The sequence below is a fragment of the Stenella coeruleoalba genome (assembly GCF_951394435.1).
Source record: "Stenella coeruleoalba genome assembly, chromosome: 18".
NCBI classification, from domain to species: domain Eukaryota; kingdom Metazoa; phylum Chordata; class Mammalia; order Artiodactyla; family Delphinidae; genus Stenella; species Stenella coeruleoalba.
In genome coordinates this window covers 2,851,047-2,870,565 of record NC_137164.1, presented here as the reverse complement: position 1 = coordinate 2,870,565, position 19,519 = coordinate 2,851,047, and the positions used below count along the sequence as shown (strand labels likewise).

The 19,519-nt window shown below is 48.8% G+C and overlaps 1 protein-coding gene across 1 annotated transcript in view; it reads left to right on the top strand.

Annotated features, from left to right (window-relative positions):
• MIPEP (mitochondrial intermediate peptidase) overlaps window positions 1-19,519 on the top strand; it is a 132,650-nt gene that overhangs the window by 24,436 nt on the left and 88,695 nt on the right. Inside the window, exons 10-13 of the mRNA XM_079903079.1 lie at window positions 2,212-2,264; window positions 15,627-15,780; window positions 17,306-17,383; window positions 19,287-19,491. Coding sequence (XP_079759205.1) covers window positions 2,212-2,264; window positions 15,627-15,780; window positions 17,306-17,383; window positions 19,287-19,491 — 490 coding nt within the window. The remainder of the gene's footprint in view (window positions 1-2,211; window positions 2,265-15,626; window positions 15,781-17,305; window positions 17,384-19,286; window positions 19,492-19,519) is intronic.

Genomic DNA, 19,519 nt, shown 5'->3' with positions numbered 1-19,519 from the left:
GCTTGGTAGAAAGGCAGGCTCTCGAGCGCCACGAGCTGTGTGTCAGTGATCCCTGCGGGTGTTGACACCCGCCCCCGCCCGTAGTGTCAGGTCCCGAGGCCTGCAGCTTCTGCCTTCCTGGGAACTCTGTCCCCTGTCTGTGCCCATTGCCACAGCCCTGGCTGAGGTCATTATTCCTTCTCCCCAAGACGACAGTGACTGGTTTTCTAGCCTTTTGTTCTGCTCCCCTCGAGGTTGTCCTGCATTCCAACTGCTTTGCTGGGTGCCTGGCCCACGTTGGATATGGAGAAGGTCCTGTGCACTTACTGGGAATGGGAATGAATGAATGCAGGGCTGCCAGAGGGATTTTTCTAAAACACTGATTGGGCCTTGCACTCTTTTGTTCAACATTTTCAGGTAATTATTAGATTTACCTTCCCATTTCTTGGCTTTCCCACCCAGCCCTTCGTCATCTTTCCTGGACGTCCTCCTCTTCTGCCTGGGAGCCCGGTCGGTGTTCTCCACTCACTACGGACAGCCGCGTGATGCTCGTGTGCTCTTTTCACGTACTTTTTGCTTTGCTTTCCCTTCTTTTACTTTATTTATTTTTTATTGAAGTATAGTTGATTTGCCATGCTGTGCTTTCTTTTATTCTTACGTCGTAACTGACGCTTATGTGCCAGCGAATGCCGTACCCCTGGATTACGTGCTCCCGTTCTTCACAGCCCAGCTCAGGCTCTGTCTCCTGCAGACATCTCCTGCCCTCCCCTGTGATTTAACACCCTTCGTGTGGTACAGCGTCACACACGTGACACACTGTTCTCTGATTGGCGGGCTGCTTGTCTTCCTGCTGCCTGGACTGTTGTCAGCTCTTGGTACAGGGATGGTGTCTTGTCTCCGTTGCATTAGAGCCTGCGCTCTGTCTGGCACGTAGCAGTTAGTAAACAGTCATCTGTTGCAGGCCATGAGTGCCAGGAACTGGTCACTCGGGCCAGAGTCCCAGGGATGCTGTCCCTGCCCTTCAGGAGCTCATGGGCAGAAAGAAAGGAAACCTCCATGTCTTACCTTGGTTCCCTTCCCTGATAAAAGTATGAGCATGGCGCATGAGAAAGAATACCTTGTCCGCAGAGGAGATAATGTCTAAACTGAACCTTTAAAGGACCTTGGTAATAAGGATGGAAGCCTCGTTCACGGAGCTCTTCTCAGTGCCAGGTATTTTGTTTTGCAGTTGAAGTGCATTTAGCAATACTGTCTGGGAGATGCTGTTGATTCATTCAACAGATAACTCTTGAGGGACTACTGTGTACCAAGCAGAATTCAGGGGCCAAGATACAACGGGAAAATTGCAAACAAAATCCCTGCCCTCATGAAGCTTACGTCATAGGGGAAGAAAAGAGATAGTAAACACATGAAAAAAATCAGCATCGTGCTAGTCCTGTGGTGATAGGGACTGTGGGGGAAACAGTGCAGAAAAAGTGGGTGGAGGCTGTTGTCTTACAGGGGCTGGGCAGTGAAGACCCTCCCCCCCAGGAAGATGACACTGGAGCAGCCCTGAAGAAGTGAGGGGCTGGCGACAGCCAAGGAAGAGCCCTCTGGGCAGAGGCCGGAGGGAGGGGTCTGCCTTGCGGTGGAGGAGCAGCAGGAGGCCGGCGGGGGTGGGGGGGCAGGGAAGCCCTGCGAGTCCCCGCGCTGTGGACTGTGTACCAGGGGTCAAAAATGGTTGTTCTAGTGTTTCTTTATGACATATTTTCTTTGCCAAGATTAGAGTTAATTCTGCCTTAGTTACGTTTTAAATTGTTGCTTTCATTTCTGGGATCCACCCTAAGCTTCTTGCTTAGATTTAGAAAGAACTCTAGTCTCACCTTTAGTTCCCTAATCTTACCTGCAGTGTGTTTTATGGATTAATCCACGGGTTACATTTTGGGGAAAATTTCAGCGTGGCTCATTTAGTCTATCAACTTTGACTTCCCATTAGTTTACATTTTAGAATGACATTTGTGCAGCTTTTCCCCAAATTCTGCAATTATGCTTTCTTTATACCTCTCAACTCACTGATTGCAGGGAAGTCAAAATAAAAAGGCACGTATTTCCTGCCAAGTCATGAATTTTTAGGCTTTTTATAAACCTTTTTCTGGCATCATAACAGGTATACATTTTGTAAGTTGGCTAAATTATTGATTAAAGTTGTGAAATAGTCAACAGCTTTCATAACGGTGAGTTTTTCCTTTGCAGGAATTAATGCCCTGGGATCCCCCCTACTACAGTGGTGTGATTCGTGCAGAGAGGTACGTTTTTTGAGAAATACTCATATGTGAGAAGGAAGAAAGAAATATGTATTGAGCGTTTTGCCTGCTAACTGGGCAACTGTCCCTTCACTTGGTGCCCACGTCACAAACCTGCGTCCCCTCAAGCTCAGGCCCTGTGCCGGAGTGGCCAGCATCCGTCCTCAGGTCACTTCTCTGGGTTGGGAAGCCCCTCCCCCAGGCCTGTAGTGGTCCTTTCCCCATAGCCCGTCCTCTGTGGCTTCTGTCGTTCCTTTTTACACCTTGTGAGTATCTCCCGCATGGCTGGAATCCAGCCCCTCCGCCTCTTCCTGTGGGTGCTGTCCAGGCCTCTAGGCTCTGAGCTGGAGGGGCTGGGACTTTGCTAGAACCCTCGTCGTGTCCCGCTTCGGGCCCAGGGTGGGTGCTCGGCACGTATTTGTTGAACCAGCAGAGGAATACGGTAGTACTTGGCGTGGCACAGTGGTTTTCTTATGTTTTCTCATTTATATTGGAACACGTCAGCATGTTATTGGCACATCTGGGAGGATATAAATGAAATGAGGATTTGGGAAACTTACGTTGATAGAGGGACTCCTCTGGCTTCTGTATTCCTCTGTGTCTATTAAACCATGGCAAACTAGGAGCTATGCTGCGCTGAGAGGCGCAGGTAGTGGAGGAGAAAAGAAAGGGAAAATGTAATAGTTTGGGTTTGAGGTTGGAAGGGTAGAACAAAGTGAAGATTTCTAAATCCTCGTTAAATGCCTCTACTTGCAAGTAAAGCCTAAAATGTGTGGTTTGACGTGAAATGAAAAGCAGAAGGGGCTTTCCTTGACTTGAGCTTTTTTTCAAGTTACCCAGGGACTTTTTTTGGCCGACATGTTAAACACTTAAGATTTATTTCACATTTCTTAATGTTCGCATAAGAGAAGAAAGAACCTGTTAGAAAGATAGGAAATTGTGTTTTCAAACTGTGAGAGGTGAGTCCTGGGAAACAGTGGCAGAAGCAGCTAATGGGGAATCTTCAAGAGCAAAAATACCTTAATTTTTTTTCTTTTTCAAGTTTTAAATTCTTCATGGAAGAGTGAAAGTAATTCTTTACGAAAAGCGTATGTGCAATGATTTTATTTAGAATTTTTATTTTTGAAGAGTTAATACATTCACGTGGTTGGGACAAAACTGAAAACAACATGAAGCGTCCATTGAGGTGTTTCGAATGCTGTGCACAGCCTCCTCCCACCCCTGCCCTCAGGAACAGTCGTTCTTACAGTGTTCACTGCATCCTTCCAGTGTTTGATTTTTGTCTTTAATGCTCGAGGACTTTATTTATTTTCTGCCAAGGATGAGTTTCAGTGAATCACATTTCACGTACTTTGGTGCTGTTTTATAGAATGATGTCATTGGGATGTGGGATTCAGTAGAGTTTATTCCTTGCCAAGGTATATTCTGAAATGTCGGGAGCGTTCACATAATGATATAGGAATGTTTTGTGTTTTAAACTATTCATGAAACATTGGACTTCCATAGAAGGATGGTGTGGTGTTTCAAGATAATACAACTGCTTGATACGTGAAATTGTGCAGTTTATTTGTTAGTATATGTATACTGAGCTCGTTGCTTTCAATTTTTAAGGAAACCTTTATAATGAAAACTTCCAAAATAAACAGAAATAGGGAGAATAATGTAAGTAACCCCCACCTACTCATCTCCCAGATGAAGTAATTATCAGGGTTTTGCCATGTTAGCTTCACTGGTCTCTTATTTCTCCCTTCCTTCTTGTTACTAAAGTATTTTAAGCTGAATCCTAGCCCTTGTGTCATGTCACTCTTGTGTATTCTTTCCGTCTCTCAGTACGTGGCTGTTTTCTTATATGACTCCAGAACCACCAGAACCCAGTAAAGTTTGCAGCAGTTCATGGGCGTCATCTCGTACCCCGACTACACCCCTGTTTCCTTGATGCTCTCCAGTCTGTTTCTTCCCAGTTGGCTTGCTGGGCTTTCTGTCTGAGTCTCTTGCTCCAGAGCTGGTCCCCACACGTCATGCCCCAGCCGACCTTGTTCACGTTGCCACTCGCTATAGAGACCAGGTCGTTGGTCCTACAGGATTTCCAAGCTCGTGGGCTGATCTGGTTGCCTTCACGTGGGGTCATTTCCCTGGTTCCTGTCTTCCTGTAACGTGGATCTCGTGCCCCTCCCCCCCCCAGTTGTGTTGGTTATGCTCTCTGTGTTTCACGTGTGGCTGTTTGATTTTACGTATTGATGGAACTGAAGAAGCTGAGTGAGAGGCTGTCATAATAGAGGTCTCGCTGCTCTCCTGGGATTTGGCTCCAGCCTCTATGATGAGTTCCTGTCACCTGGTGCCATGTCAGCGTGACTGTGGTCATCCTTTCCCCTAAGGTTCCCTTTCCTACCTCTCTAGGGTGAGGATAAAATTGTACTGTGATCTGTGTTAAGAGCAGTTTCCAGGGCTTCCCTGGTGGCGCAGTGGTTGAGAGTCCGCCTGCCGATGCAGGGGACACAGGTTCGAGCCCTGGTCCGGGAAGATCCCACATGCTGTGGAGCATCTAAGCCCGTGCGCCACAACTACTGAGCCTGCGCTCTAGAGCCCGCGAGCCACAAGTACTGAGCCCGCGTGCCACAACTATGCGCGCTTAGGGCCTGTGCTCCACAACAAGAGAGGCCACCGCTTCTGAGTAGCCCTCACTCTCTGCAACTAGAGAAAGCCCGTGCGCAGCAACGAAGACTCAACACAGCCAAAACTAAGTAAAATAAATAAACTTGGGGAAAAAAAGAGCAGTTTCCAGTGAACCGTGTATCTGATCTCCACCATTAAGGAAAAGAGCCCCCTCCTTACCAGGCAATTTGGCTGGAGCTGTTTTCTTGCCTCTAGAGTCAGAAGTCAAGATAGGACCAAACGGACGATGGCCAGTTCTTTATGAAACAGAGACGAAAAAGATATTTTCAGTGTGTGGTTACCTGAAAGGGAAACAGGTTCCTACTACCTTTCGGTTCTTTAATTGCTACCTTACCTTTATTTAGCTGGAGAAAACAGTCATTCTCCCGGTGGCTTCAAGATTACAAGTTTCACGGTGTCATCCAGCTGTCACACTGTGATCCTGCCGAAAACATCATTCCTGATGCCAGAAACATTCTGTGTGGTTCATTTTCCTTTGCTGAGGTTGAAAATAGCTCTGACGGTGCCGTCACACATGTATGTCTGCGCCTCTAAGTGTCTGTTATCTGTCGTGTGTGTCCTGCAGGGACCCTCTGTAAGCACTTGTCTGCTGTACAGATTCCCACACCTGCCTTAACTTACTGAATAGAATAGGGTGGGACTGAAGCCTGTGGTACCCGCAGTTTCAACCTGGATTCACTGACGGTACTGAACTGTTTTGTATTTTCACTACGTTCAGTGCCAAGGTTTTTGGAAGTAAAGTCCAAGTTCTTTCTTTACCTTCATCCCAGGTGCATCAGAAGTTGACATATAAGTCTGACTCATAGAGTGTGCTTCAGAGAGACACTGATACATTGATTTTTTAATTTAATTTTATTTAAAAATTTTTTTTTAATTAATTTATTTATTTTTGGCTGTGTTGGGTCTTTGTTTCTGTGCGAGGGCTTTCTCTAGTTGTGGCAAGCGGGGGCCACTCTTCATCGCGGTGCGCGGGCCTCTCACTGTCGCGGCCTCTCGTGGAGCACAGGCTCCAGACTCACAGGCTCAGTAGTTGTGGCTCACGGGCCTAGTTGCTCCGCAGCACGTGGGATCTTCCCAGACCAGGGCTTGAACCCGTGTCCCCTGCATTAGCAGGCAGATTCTCAACCACTGCGCCACCAGGGAAGCCCCCATTGATTTTTTAAAAAAACTTAAATCACAACAAATGAATTCTTCAGTGGAAAGTCTCTTACTGACTAGTATTTCTGTACTTATTTTAATGATAGTGTTCCTGATGAGGATTTTGAGATACTGCTAAATTCTATTGTTTTTAATAAGAAAGACCTAATTTATACCATTTACCATGTTGATTGTAATATGTTCTCTGAAAACTGAAAATTTGTAGACCCACACGTAGCATATTTTTAACCAGAAAAAAGAGCAGAGAATCTCCTGAGCTTCGCTCCCCAGCCGCGGTGGAGGAACGGTAAGCTGCTTCCCGTTTCTCCTGAGGATCTAGAGATCTCTTATTCCTGCATTCAAGTCAGGGGAACACCTTCACAACGAATAGCGGTAAACTTCTTGCAGAACTAGGGAAGAGTTTGGGTGATGAAACCAAATCCTCTGAATACACTTAAGTTTTACTGTGTTTAGGTTGGGCTGTGGCTCTGACGTGCTGTGAGGTTTTGTGTGTCACCTGTTGTGCTTTTCTCTTGTTTGGGGGGGTCTCTAGATGACGGAGGACATTTTTTTCGCAGTGGTTTCTCTTCTCACGGGGATCATGCTGTGAGCAGGTGGCATGGCAAGGGCGGGGGGAGCGGCATGGTGGCCCCGGGGGCACGGCGGGGAGGGGGTGCTGCCTCCTGAGCCCGGCGTCCCGGAGGGCCTCAGTGACCTGTGACGCTGAACGTCCTGTGGGTTGCGGATGTAAGCTGAGTGCACAAAGGCAGTCAGGGCGCCTCGGCAGGGGTGTAGCTACTGGAAATACCTTGGAGCTTCCTGAATCCCTCACAGCCTCTCTGGGCCTCTCCCTTCCGGCTGTTCTTCAGGAGGCCTCTCAATAGCCTCTTGTTTGGGAGGGTCATGGAGAGCCTGGTGAGGCACCGGCCTGGGGGGTCTCTTCCTTGTGGTGTGAGGCCTCTGAGTGAGGCGGGTGGTCTTTGTGGTTGAGCCTGTGGTGCTCTGTGCAGCCGCTCCCTCCCCTGGTTCTCCTTCCCCCATGCCCTTCCCTCCTTCCCTCCCATGCGCCCCGCTTCTCCCTGACCCTCCCCCCGTGCTTCTCCCTGACCCTCCCCCCCCCCCCCCCCCCCGCCGCCGCGTGCTACTTCCTGACCTCATGCCCTCCCCCACCAACAGAACTGACACAGCCTCGTCTTCATCCCCTCTGCACTAACGTCCCTTTCCACACTGAGTGTCATCAGGCACATAGTAGGTGATTAATTCACAGCATTAAGTCAGGCTTCCTGACAGTGTCGCTGTGATGGACGGAGTGCCTGCTCTTCTCCAGGCACAGTGCCAGCTTCTTTGCGTGCATTTGTCTGGTCATCAGCGGAGCCTGGGACATACTGTATTGGGTTGGCTAAAATGTTCTTGTGGGTTTTTCCGTAACATCTTATGGAAAAACCTGAACGAACTTTTGGGCAAACCCAATAGTTCATTTTCCTGGTGAGGAAGTTGAGGCCCCCAAAAACCAGAAGAAAAAAAACTTGCCGTCAAAGCACAGAAAGAGATAGAGTGAAGGTTTTAACTTCCAGCCCAGGGCTTTTTCTCCGAGACCGCCTTGGGCTGTCACCAGCCTCTCCCAGTCTCAGTTTCCTCCAGTAAAACTGAGTAATAATTCTAGCCTCACCTGTCTCCCAGGATTATGTAAGGAACATGGGAGGCTTCTGATGTGAAAGTGCTTGGCAAATTGTGAAGCACTGTGCAAGTCTAAGGTAATGTTATCTCACACCGTTAGAGGTGTTGCTTCAGCAGTCATTCTAACTTTATTATGTATCATCAATCTCTTCCTTTTGATTAACTTCTTCCCTTTGCCTGCAGAGGTGCTGAGATATTCCTTGTCATGAAACAGACAGTCGCCCCTCCCATGACCCTTGCAGAGATTGAAGTCCTCGTTTTTTCTTGCCAAACCTCCCCCAGCAGTCTAGACCGGATGCCTCCTCTCTCTGGTCTCTGTCGTCTGACTTGTGGCCCTGACAGTCGATCAGATGGTCTCTCCGAGTTACCAGCCACCTGCCACGCGCACAGTTTGGTCCCTTGCTTTAGCCCTCAACACCCCGACCTCTGCGGTTCCTGACGGTACTTATTTCCTGCTCCCTGAAGTTCCTTCTTCAGTACACGGGCCCTCAGCCCTGCTCCCCGCCTTCTCACCGCCGCTCGTTTGCCCTTCTGGTTTCTTCTCTGAACTGGCAGCACTTTTTTGTTCGCGGGGTGCAGCTTTAGCAGGGAACTCAGGGCTCTGACTCCCGACCATTGGGAAACGTGACTGAGGACGAACATCCAGGTGTAGCGCTTCCTTTAGTCCTTCCACTGGTAACGCACTGTGGGAGGGACCTCGGTGCCTGGGCCCAAAGAAAGCAGGCCTGCAGGCCTCTTCTTGGTGTCATTTACTCCCGGACTGCTGTCATCCAGTTAAAAAGAAGCCTCAGCCCTCGTGCTCAGTCCTGTCGTAACCTCGGGGAGATGACTTGTCTTTGTGTAAACCTGTTTCCGTACTGGTGACATGGGGGTAGAAGTGTGACCTTGTAGGGCTGTTTCTGCTGTTAGGTGAGATATATATAAAAGGCTGAGCCCAGGGTCCTCGTGAGCACTTGTCATCCGCAGCATCACACAAATGACAGTGGGTAAGCTGTCATTTTGTAGATTAAATTTAGGGAATATGGACATACTTGCCATAAGGAGTCCTCTCTTGCCAAAGTAACGAATCTCTGCCTTCTGGACTGTGTCCGTTCCCCGTGCCAGGCCCGTCTTCAGCATTTCTGAGCGCCTCTCCTCGTCTTTCTAGCCACCGATGGGGCTGCGCCTGTGCTGAGTGCAGTCTTGGGGGATACCCAGGAAAGGGTGGCAAAGCAGAGGCCTGTAGCTCTGCTCCCCTCCTGACACCTGGTAAACTACAAGGTCATCAGTGTAGCTGCATCTCCGTCTCTGTGTCACAGAAGAATTGAGGAGGGTGAAGGGGCGTGTGGCGGCGTGTTGTTCCGGGATCAGTAGATGTCATCTGAGAGCGATACACCAGTAAGTAAATGGCTAAGTATTTCAGAAGTGGTGGAGGAGCAAAACCACACTGCCAGAGAGGAAAAGAAGGTGCGGCCACAGAGCCAGAGGGAGAGGCAGGGAGCCTGAGCGGCCCACAGAGCCAGAGGGAGGGGCAGGGAGCCTGAGCGGCCCACAGAGCCAGAGGGAGAGGCAGGGAGCCTGAGCGGCCCACAGAGCCAGAGGGAGAGGCGGGAGCCTGAGCGACCCACAGAGCCAAAGGGAGAGGCAGGAGCCTGAGCGGCCCACAGAGCCAGAGGGAGAGGCAGGGAGCCTGAGCGGCCCACAGAGGCATAGGAAGAGAGGCAGGAGCCTGAGCGGCCCACAGAGCCAGAGGGAGAGGCAGGGAGCCTGAGCGGCCCACAGAGCCAGAGGGAGAGGCAGGGAGCCTGAGCGGCCCACAGAGGCATAGGAAGAGAGGCAGGAGCCTGAGCGGCCCACAGAGGCATAGGAAGAGAGGCAGGGAGCCTGAGCGGCCCACAGAGCCAGAGGGAGAGGCAGGGAGCCTGAGCGGCCCACAGAGCCAGAGGGAGAGGCAGGGAGCCTGAGCGGCCCACAGAGGCATAGGAAGAGAGGCAGGGAGCCTGAGCGGCCCACAGAGCCAGAGCGAGAGGCAGGGAGCCTGAGGTGCCAGGGCCCAGGCCTCCATGCCTGGAGGGCAGGCGTGCACACTCTCACAGCTTGCGGGGTTGGCAGGATGACTTGGCAACACCTGTTTAAAAATCTGAGATCTCATGCTCTATGCAGCGTCGTCGTTTCTGGATGGACCCCACAGAGAGGTCTGCACCTGTCTGGCAGGGTGTTTGTGGGCTGTTTGTCGCGGAGGTGAACTGGCAGCAGCTAACAGCAGCTGACTGCACAGCTCTGGGTGCATTTTCTGTAGAGAAGTTAAAATTGATACAAACATGATCAGAAGTCCAGCTCCTCTTATCACCGTGTGTGGGCCGTTGCAGACAGTGTCAGGGACGGGACACTCGCTTACAAGGTGCGGACTCTCACTGGCCACACACACCAGGGAGTGGACGCTTTGGAGAAGTTACGGCAGGTGCTTGTTGTGGACCAGAGCTTTATGTGCCGAAGCGGACAGTATTTAAAAGTACATTTTTGTTAAAAATACAGGAAAACATATTTTTGTTAAAAACGTGTGTTAAAAGGAAATTGCAGGATAAGAATTGTATGATTCTGTGTGTGTGTCTATGTGTGTGTGTCTGTGTGTATTTCTGTACATGTAGATGTGTATACACACACACGTAAGCCTTCTTACACAGATACAACGATGATACACAAGAAGTGGTTATCTCTAGATGGTGGGACTGGTAAGCCAGGGGATGTTATTTGAGAGCTTTTTTAAAAACAGGGAGTTTATATTACTTTTTTTTTTTTTTTGCGGTACACGGGCCTCTCACTGTTGTGGCCTCTCCCATCGCAGAGCACAGGCTCCGGACGCGCAGGTTCAGTGGCCGTGGCTCACGGCCCAGCCGCTCCGCGGCACGTGGGATCTTCCTGGACCGGGGCACGAACCCGCGTCCCCTGCATCGGCAGGCGGATTCTCAACCACTGTGCCACCAGGGAAGCCCTATATTATTTTTTGATGCATTTGTTCTCAGTCATTTCAAATGAATACCATTTGCTTTTCACCACTGATAACAGTTTCATTTAGTTTATACAGAGTGGAAGTTGTATGTGGAGTATTATACAAGCCTGTATTCTGTACCTAAATGATTTTCTCCAAGCTAACTTGTCTCCTTGAGCTTCACCTGATTATCGTATGTAGGTGTCGTGGGCAAGTCAGTACATGTTTTAGGTTATGCATAGGCTGTGTTGTTGTAGCTTTACTGTGTTTCTTTTCTATAAAGTGAGTTTCTTACAGCCAACATACAGTGGGTCTTGTTTTTTAATCCATTCTCTGCATTTTACTTGTTACATTTAGACTATTGATGTTTAAAGTGATTAGTGATATTATTGGGTTAAAACCTACCATGTTTGTTACTGTTTTCTATCTGTTGCCTGTATCATCTTTTTTTCTTTCTTTTTTTTGTCTTCCACTCTTTTTCTGCCTTTTATGGTTTTAACTGAGTATGTTGTATGATTCCAGCTTTTCTCCTTTTTTCGCTGTTTGAAGTCGTTGCCCTGAAGTTTACATGTCCATTTACAAGTAGTGCGAGTCTCCTTCCCAGTAGTACTTCCTGCTTGTTGGTTAGTGCAGGCGCCTGGGTCTCTTTCCAGTCCCTCCTAATAACATTGCCGTCATTATGTCACTTATCCTTAAGCTATAATCACCTAATACATCATTGCTATTACTATTTTGAACAAATATGAAACAGAAGAAATAGAAAGTTTTTTAATATCTTCATTTATTTCTTCTAACCCTCTTCCTTTATTTACGTGGCTCCAGGTTTCTGACTTACATTATTTTTCTTCTTCCTGAAGAACTTTTTAACATTTCTTATAATCCTGGTCTACTAGTGAGAAATTTCCTCAATTTTTGTTCGTCCAAGAAAGCCTTTATTTCTCCACTTTTGAAGGATAATTTTTTGGGCACAGAATTCTAGGTTTGTGGGTTTTTATTTCAGAACTGTAAGCATTTCACTCCATACTCCTCTTGCGTGGTTTCTGGAGAGAAGTCTGATGTAATTCTTACCGTTGCTTTTTAGGTGAGGTGACGTTTTTCCCCTTTGGCTTCTTGGAAGATTTTCTCTTTGTCTTTGACCTTTTGCAGCTTAAATATGATCTGCCTAAGTGTTGTGTTTTGTTTTTTCCTACTTGGTGTTCTGACCTTCCTGGATTTGTGGTTTTGTGTTTGTCTTCAGTGTGGAAGGTTCTCAGTCATTATTACTTCAAATATTCCTTCAATTCCTTTCTCTCTTTCTTCTTCTGGTTTTCCCATCATGTGTGCATTGCACCTTTTGTGATTGTCCTACAGTTCTTTGGGTATCCTCTTCTGTCTCTTTTTCTTTTTTGTCTTTGCATACCAGTTTTGAAGTTTCTGTTGACGCCTCTTCGAGCTCACTGATCTTTCCTCGGCTGTACCCAGTCTGCTGATGAGTTATCAAGGGCGTTCTTTGTTTCTTTGGCAGTGCTCTAATTTCTCGCACTTCCTTTTGATTCGTTTTTAGCGTTTCCATCTCTCTGCTTACCTTACCCATGTGTTCTTGCATGTTTTCTACTTGTTTCTTCACAGTGCTTGGGATGCTAATCACAGTTGTTTTAAATTCTCAACCTGCTAATTCTAACATCTCTGACATATCTGAACCTGGTTCTGGTGCTTGTTCTTTCTCTTCAAACTGTGTTTTTTGTCTTTTAGCATGACTTGAAATTTTTTGTTGAAGGTTGGACATGGTATACTGGGTGAAAGGAACTGAGATAATGAGGGCTTGGGTGTGAGGTTAGATATTTTTCTGGCCAGGAGCCGGGCTCTGCTTGCTTTTCCGTTAACCCTGGGGCTGGAGGTAACTCTCCTTGGCTGTGCTCTCTTTGTCTCCCCTGTTTGGGTTTCTCGGGAGGCTTCTGCTTAACTGAGGTCTGGGACCTGCAGGCCTGGGTCGTGTCCCCTGTTGTTTTACGGGAGCCCTGCTGATGTGGTGCTGATGTGTGGACGGAGGAGATGTGATCTGCAGGCCTCTGGTTACGTCTCAGTCTGTTAGGGGCCCTGCGTCTCAGCTGCGACTTTCACACGTGCTTTCCAGTCCCCTCCGCTTTGATGAGATGGGAAGGCTGGGGGGCGTGAGGTGGATGTTCTCTCTGGTGAGAGAGTCTCTCTGGAGGGCAGGCCTTATTGAGAAGAGCAGAGCGTGCTGGTGTAGTTCATAATGGCCACTTTTTCCTTCCTCTGCTGGAAGATGGGGGGATTGTTCTCCATCTTCACTGTGAGAACCTGGTGGGGCTCCTGGAGGGAAACCTCATAAAAGTGTAGGGATTCCCCCTGGGATTTTTAGCTCTCAGACAATTTGTCGATCGTAGTTTGTTTTCCTACCTCGGTACTCGTCTCCCCTGGAGCCTCCTGTGAATTGTGGCTCTCTGGATCTGCCTGCCTGCCTCTCCAGTTTTGGGGCCCAGCGATTTGCTCTGTGACCTCACTTCTCTGCTGGGTCCAAGAAGAGCTGCTGGTTTCAGTTTGTTCAGCTTTTTGCTTGTCGTTGGGACAGTGCTGCCCTCCAGGGTCCTTATACGCTGGGCCGGGGGCCAGACGTGGCAGTTACTTCCCGTTTTACAGCACATCCCCCTTCCCCATTTCTGTGACATCCCTTTCTTCCAATTCTCTGCCATCTCTAACTTTTTTAAATTTAATTTTACTTATTTACTTTTTATACAGCAGGTTCTCATTAGTTACCTGTTTTATACATATTCGTGCATACAATCCCAATCTCCCAGTTCATCCCACACTCCCCCTTCCCCCCTTGGTGTCCATACGTTTGTTCTCTACGTCTGCGTCTATTTCTGCCCTGCAAACCAGTTCATCTGTACCATCTTTCTAGATTCCACATATATGCGTTAGTATACGATACTTGTTTTTCTCTTTCCGACTTCCTTCACTCTGTATGACAGTCTGCCGTCTCTAACTCTTCTTCCTTGTCTTCCTTTCCACCCCTTCGCCTGGAAGTCCAGGGACCTGCCCTTGACCCTCCTGTCAGCCCCTCCCCTTCTCCTTTTCCAGCTCACACTCTCCTCGGCCATAACAGCCTCCGTGCTGACTTCTCCCAGGACGTCAGAGTCAGTGTCTTCAAAACTGAATCTCGCTTCTTCTCCTACAAACACACCCACCCTCCCCTCTTCAATTTGTGTGTGTGCGCGCACATGTGCATGCGCGTGTGTTCATTGCTCTGATTAAATGGCTCCTACCCACGCGGTTGCTCAAGCCAGAGACCTGCATGTTAGTCTAGGCTTTTCTTTCTCCTTCAGCCTCCAAATCCTCACAGTCCTGAAACTTTTTCATCTAAAAGAAAAAGAAACTTAGATCTGGCTCCTGGTCTTAGAGCCCCTGCTGTTGCCCCTGTTCAGACCCTCGTTGGGTGACTCCCGCCCTCTCTGTGCTGCGTCCGCTCTCCTCGCCGTCAGCCTGGCAGGTTCCAGGTACCAGGTCACTCCTCTGGTGTCTGCGGAAGTGTCCCGTGTCTCCCAGGCCGCGAGCAGCCCCGTAAGATGCTAGGTTGCCCTCTTTCGGGTAATCCACTAGCCCTCTTTGGATTTACTTTCCTTAATCTCAACTTATAAACATGTCTTGTTTTGAAAGGTAATAATCAGTAGCCCATGCCTATAATTATACACATACCCATGTTAAGGTTGAAATAAGTCCAGTTATTTTATTGACGGGGATGCACGATCAGAATGTTGGGAGACCCCATGCCTGAGGGCACAGTCCCCCCTCCTCAGGCTCGCGGGCCAGGCTCTCGGTTCCCTGGACCCCCCGCACGGTGTCAGCGTCTCTCCCCCGCTTTCCCATCTACCTGCGTCCTGAGCTCTCGTTTAACCCCCTGGTTACTGCAGTGGCCCTGCTGCCTCGTGCCTTCGTACTTTGGTTGCACCGTGGCCTCTCCTGGGCTCCCCTCCCATCTCCACTGCACAAGGAAGCCCTGGCCCTCGCCGCCCCACTGTGCGTGCCCTGCCCTCTCTCCCTCAGCGCCGGCCCCTGAGCCTACTGGGTGCCCGCTGCTGTGGGCCCTTCCATCTCTGCCCCCTTCCATCCCCGGCGTCCAGCGGGCCAGTCGACAGCTGCGTGAGTGAACGAATCAGTGAGCAAGGGGGCTGGACCACTCGAGTCTCTTACTCCACTGAGTCTGCTTTTATGAAAAAGTGATCAGAAATTAAGGTGTAAATTGGTGGATTCTGTACCGAAATCTCACTTGTGGTGCAGTTCATACTCCCTAAATCCGGTCCCCCAGTTAGTAAGAAGCGTAAGTTTGTACATATTTGGTTAATCCCAGGAAGTAGAAATAGACTCAGTACCTACTATCATTCTAGATCTCTTCTTTGTGGCTATGGTTATAAGGTTTGGCCTGGCGTAATGATTCAGAAACATTCACCTCACACATTCTGGGTGTATTTTGGTTTATGTTGGAATAAAAAACATAAAAGAGTTGTTTTGGGGTGAAGAATGATTAATATTACGAGAATATTATCCTTCGTTTAAGATATATAACAAAAAGATAAATTAAGATCTGATTGTTTATATGACAGAGCTTCGGAGCTTTTTCCATTAACAAATATTTTACCGGACGTGACATGTGACATTCTTTTTAGAATATAACGCATTTCATAGCGTGAGTTTTACCACTATAGTTCCAACTGGTATTACTCTTACTACAGTTATAATCAGACTGCTGTTCTTCTGAAGAAGACTGAGTCTGAAAGTCCCTCAGAAGCTCGAAACCTACCATAGGTTTTCAGTCCTTTCTTGGCTCGTAAATTGTCAATGAAAAGTTAGCTGAATTTACCTCAAGAAACTGAAGCCAGCGGAGCTGTGATTGAGCTGCTTCTCCTCCGCAGGTACGACAGCGAGCCCAGCGCATACTGCCCGTTCTTCTCCCTGGGAGCGTGCATGGAAGGCCTGAATACCTTGTTTAACAGGCTGTTAGGGATCTCGCTGTGTGTGGAGCAGCCTGCAGAGGGAGAGGTGTGGAGTGAAGATGTTCGGAAACTGGTAAGCGGCCCGGTTGGAGTGAGGAAGCCGCGTTCCTGGACTCCCGGCTTTGGTGCTCAATTAACAGCGGTTTCACCTCAAGTTAGCCTTGCGCCGATGGCGCTTGTCTTTGCCCGATGGAAGATCCAAACCGCCACTTGAGATGCAGGATGCTACGAAAGAAACACTTGCCTCTAAACGTCAGTTGTTGCCTGAAATTAATGTAAACTTTTAACAGCAGAGTTATTTCTCTGGAAAAAAATTTGTTTTTAAGGAAGTTGATAGAAGGTTGAGTCTTTTATGTCGACAAACCCCGGTTAAACGAACGTTTGTCATTGCCCTTCACGTGCACGCTGTGCCAGGTGTCGCATCTGTTAATTCCAGCTCCCTCAGGCACCTCCCACCCCTTCCCGCCCGCCCGCGGGGCTCACGTTTGCGCCAGATGCTCGCCTGCGGCCTGTGCTCTTGGTGAGACCCCTTGGACAGTCACTCCGAGCCTGGGATCCACCCTTCTGCCAGGGCCCGCTTCGTGTGAGCTGCGACTGTCGTCGTTTTCTCCTGATAAGATTTTGAGGCTTTATGGGCCCTAAGGTGGTGGTGTTCTCTTTGCTCACGTGCTTAGCGCACGGTTCACGAGAAACGTGAACTGTCTTGTGGCCTTCTGGCTGCGCTTCGTGATCGTAGAGCAGGTGGTGGTGGAGTCGGGAGAGCAGCGGGGAGCGTGGTTGTCACTGGGCATCCTTCTGTGCGCTTCACAAAATGGCAGCGGTGGGTAATGTGCAGACACACCGGGAAAAGAGTGAAAGGGCACGATGTGGGCGATGAAGAGCTTCCCCAGCTCAGGAGGGAGCCCCTTCCGGCTTTGCTCATGGCCGTTCCCCAGGTGCCTTGAGCGGTCCCTGACACCAGGTAGATGCTTGGTAGGCGCTTGCTGGAGTAATGAACATATGCTTGCAGGAAGCCCTAAAGCATAATGTGGCCGTTCTTTGTGGCAGAGGCCCCAGGTTGTGCAAAGATGGAGACCATCCCTCCTGCGAGCCGGGCCTCTTGGAAGCCTGATTTGGGAGAAGGATGTCAGTGGTGTATTACTTACTGCTCTTCAGCTGAAGGCAGACACTGCGTACTGTTCCTGTATCCCAGGGTTATGGTTGGCGTGCTCGCGCATCCTTACGTCCTAAGATTGGAGGAGCTATAATTTTGTCGCTAAAATGGTCCAGCCAGCACCGCTTCCCACCGCTTGCAGGTGGTGTGGGCCCAGTGGCAGAGCCGTGTCGCTGGGGACTGCCAGTCAGGATGCAGGGCTTGTGGAGGAGGGTGTCCTCTTCCAACAGAATTCCTAAATCATAGTTGTCCTGGAGATGCAGGAGAAGAGGTTGAGGGCAAAGTGGAAGCCACCTCGAGGTCACACGGGACGTAGGAAGTAATGAAACGTCTATATTTGTGGCTCTGGGTGTTTTGTGAACAGGTTCTCGTGCTAGGAATGTGTTTCTTCTTTTAGAGTTTCTACAGGCCTCGTTCCCCAGTAAATTCATTTTTTTCCCCCTAGGCCGTGGTTCATGAATCTGAAGGACTGCTGGGCTACATTTACTGCGATTTTTTTCAGCGAGCAGACAAACCGCACCAGGTGATGCTTGGTTTACAAAACGGTCTCTCTAAAGTAACCAGCAGCTAATTTGTATGGATGTGAACTGATGTGGGCTTCTCACTGTTGTGGCCGTGCAGGCTCACAGGCCCAGCCGCTCCGCGGCATGTGGGATCTTCTCGGACCAGGGCACGAACCCGCGTCCCCTGCATCAGCAGGCGGACTCTCAACCACTGCGCCACCAGGGAAGCCCTTGATGTGAACTTTATACCTCACTTTTGTAGTTCCTAATATTTAAAAGGCATCACTGGGGACTTCCCTGGCAGTCCATTGGTTAAAACTTTGCCTTCCAATGCAGGGGGTGCAGGTTCGATCCCTGTTCGGGGAGCTAAGATCCCACATGCCTTGTGGCCAAAAAACCAAAACATAAAACAGAAGCAGTATTGTAACAAATTCCGTAAAGACTTTAAAAATGGTCCACATCAAAAAAATCTTTAAAAAAAAAGGTATTACTGATGGTGGCTAAATATATAAATTTGAAATTTGGGTAGAATTTAAAGCTAATAAAACTTATGAAGGTAATTACATAGATCTGTATCTGTCACTTTTATCTGGGTTATGGTAACAGTAGTAATAATGATAGCTGACATTTTGCCAGCCCTTCTGTGGGCCCGCCAGTGCTCTGGGTCCTTTTTCATGTCACATCTTTGAAAGTTCACATCAGCCTTTTGAACTGGACACTGACATTATGAGGAAGCTGATGTCAGAGAGGTAAGGTTACTACTTGCCCAGAGTCACACAGTTAGAAGCACTAGGATTTGAACCCAAACTTCCTGACTAGAGCCCCAGCTCTCAGCCACTTTCCATACTTGACATGGACCTAGTTTCAAATGGCACAAGATGTGTCCCTGTGGAGACCCTATCAACCACCAGTTCACTCCTTATGCAGAAAAGTGAGGTTCAGTTCCTCGAGCCGCAAACCAGGTTTCCTGGTCGATCAGCTTCAAGCAATTTTGGTCAGTGTGATTGGAATTGTCAAGAATTCGGGTTATTAAGTTCCAACAGAAATAATGGTACCTTATATTTAAATAGTGGTTTCACAGTTTCCAGAGCAGTTTTAGCAGACATGAGCTTATGGATCTGGGCAGCTGCTCTGGCGTTGGACAGGGTGGAGGTGAGTCTGGTGGAGGTGAAGCAGTTTCCAAGGCGATTGGCTGGTAGATCTGGATGGTGGGCCCAGAGTCTGGGTCGTTGACCTCTGCGTCCTCTGTGTCTCCTCTCTGCTTGAAAGGCTGGAGAATCCGGGTTAGTGATCTGAGCCCCAGCTCCTAGCTGCCAGCCCGGGGGGTTCAGGGTTGAGATGCCGCAGCCCTAGCTGTGCCCTTGGACACGTGACTTAGCATTTCCAAGGCTCAGTTTGTTTTCTCATCTGAAAAATGAAATACTTGCCTCACAGACTCACTGTGAAGAGTAAGTGATGAAGTGTATGCGAACCGGGAAAGATACCCAGGTTCCTTGCTTTGTGACAGTTGAGAGCTCGTCACCTCCAAGTGATGGAGACGGTGGTGTGGAAAGTGTCTCCTGGTTCATGGCCTGACACAGAAGGGGCTCCATTAACATCAGTGCCCCCCGCGGTCCATGGCTGTCCCTTCCTACCTGCCGTGAGCACCTTGAGGGCGCAGGGCTAAGCTCAGTGGTGACTCTGTCTCCGGTATCTGGTATAGCATCACTCAACACATACTTTTGGAGTGGAGGAATGAGTTCATCAACGCAAGCTCAATGTATTATTGGTGTTTTAAAAAATTAATATGTTAGCAAAATAAAAAGTATTGGGATAAAAGTGTCTGTAACTAAATAAATAGAAGAATGGAATTAAGGTAAAAGTTGTACTCACACATTTTGATACAACTTTATATTCCCCTTCACTTGTCGTGTTTTCTTAAAGGACTGCCATTTCACCATCCGTGGGGGCCGACTGAAGGAAGACGGGGGCTATCAGCTCCCAGTTGTCGTTCTGATGCTGAACCTTCCCCATTCCTCAAAGACGTTGCCAACATTATTAACTCCTGGGATGATGGAAAATCTTTTCCATGAAATGGGGCACGCCATGCATTCAATGCTGGGACGGACTCGTTATCAGCATGTCACTGGTGAGCCAAGAAGAGGGGACTTTAAACG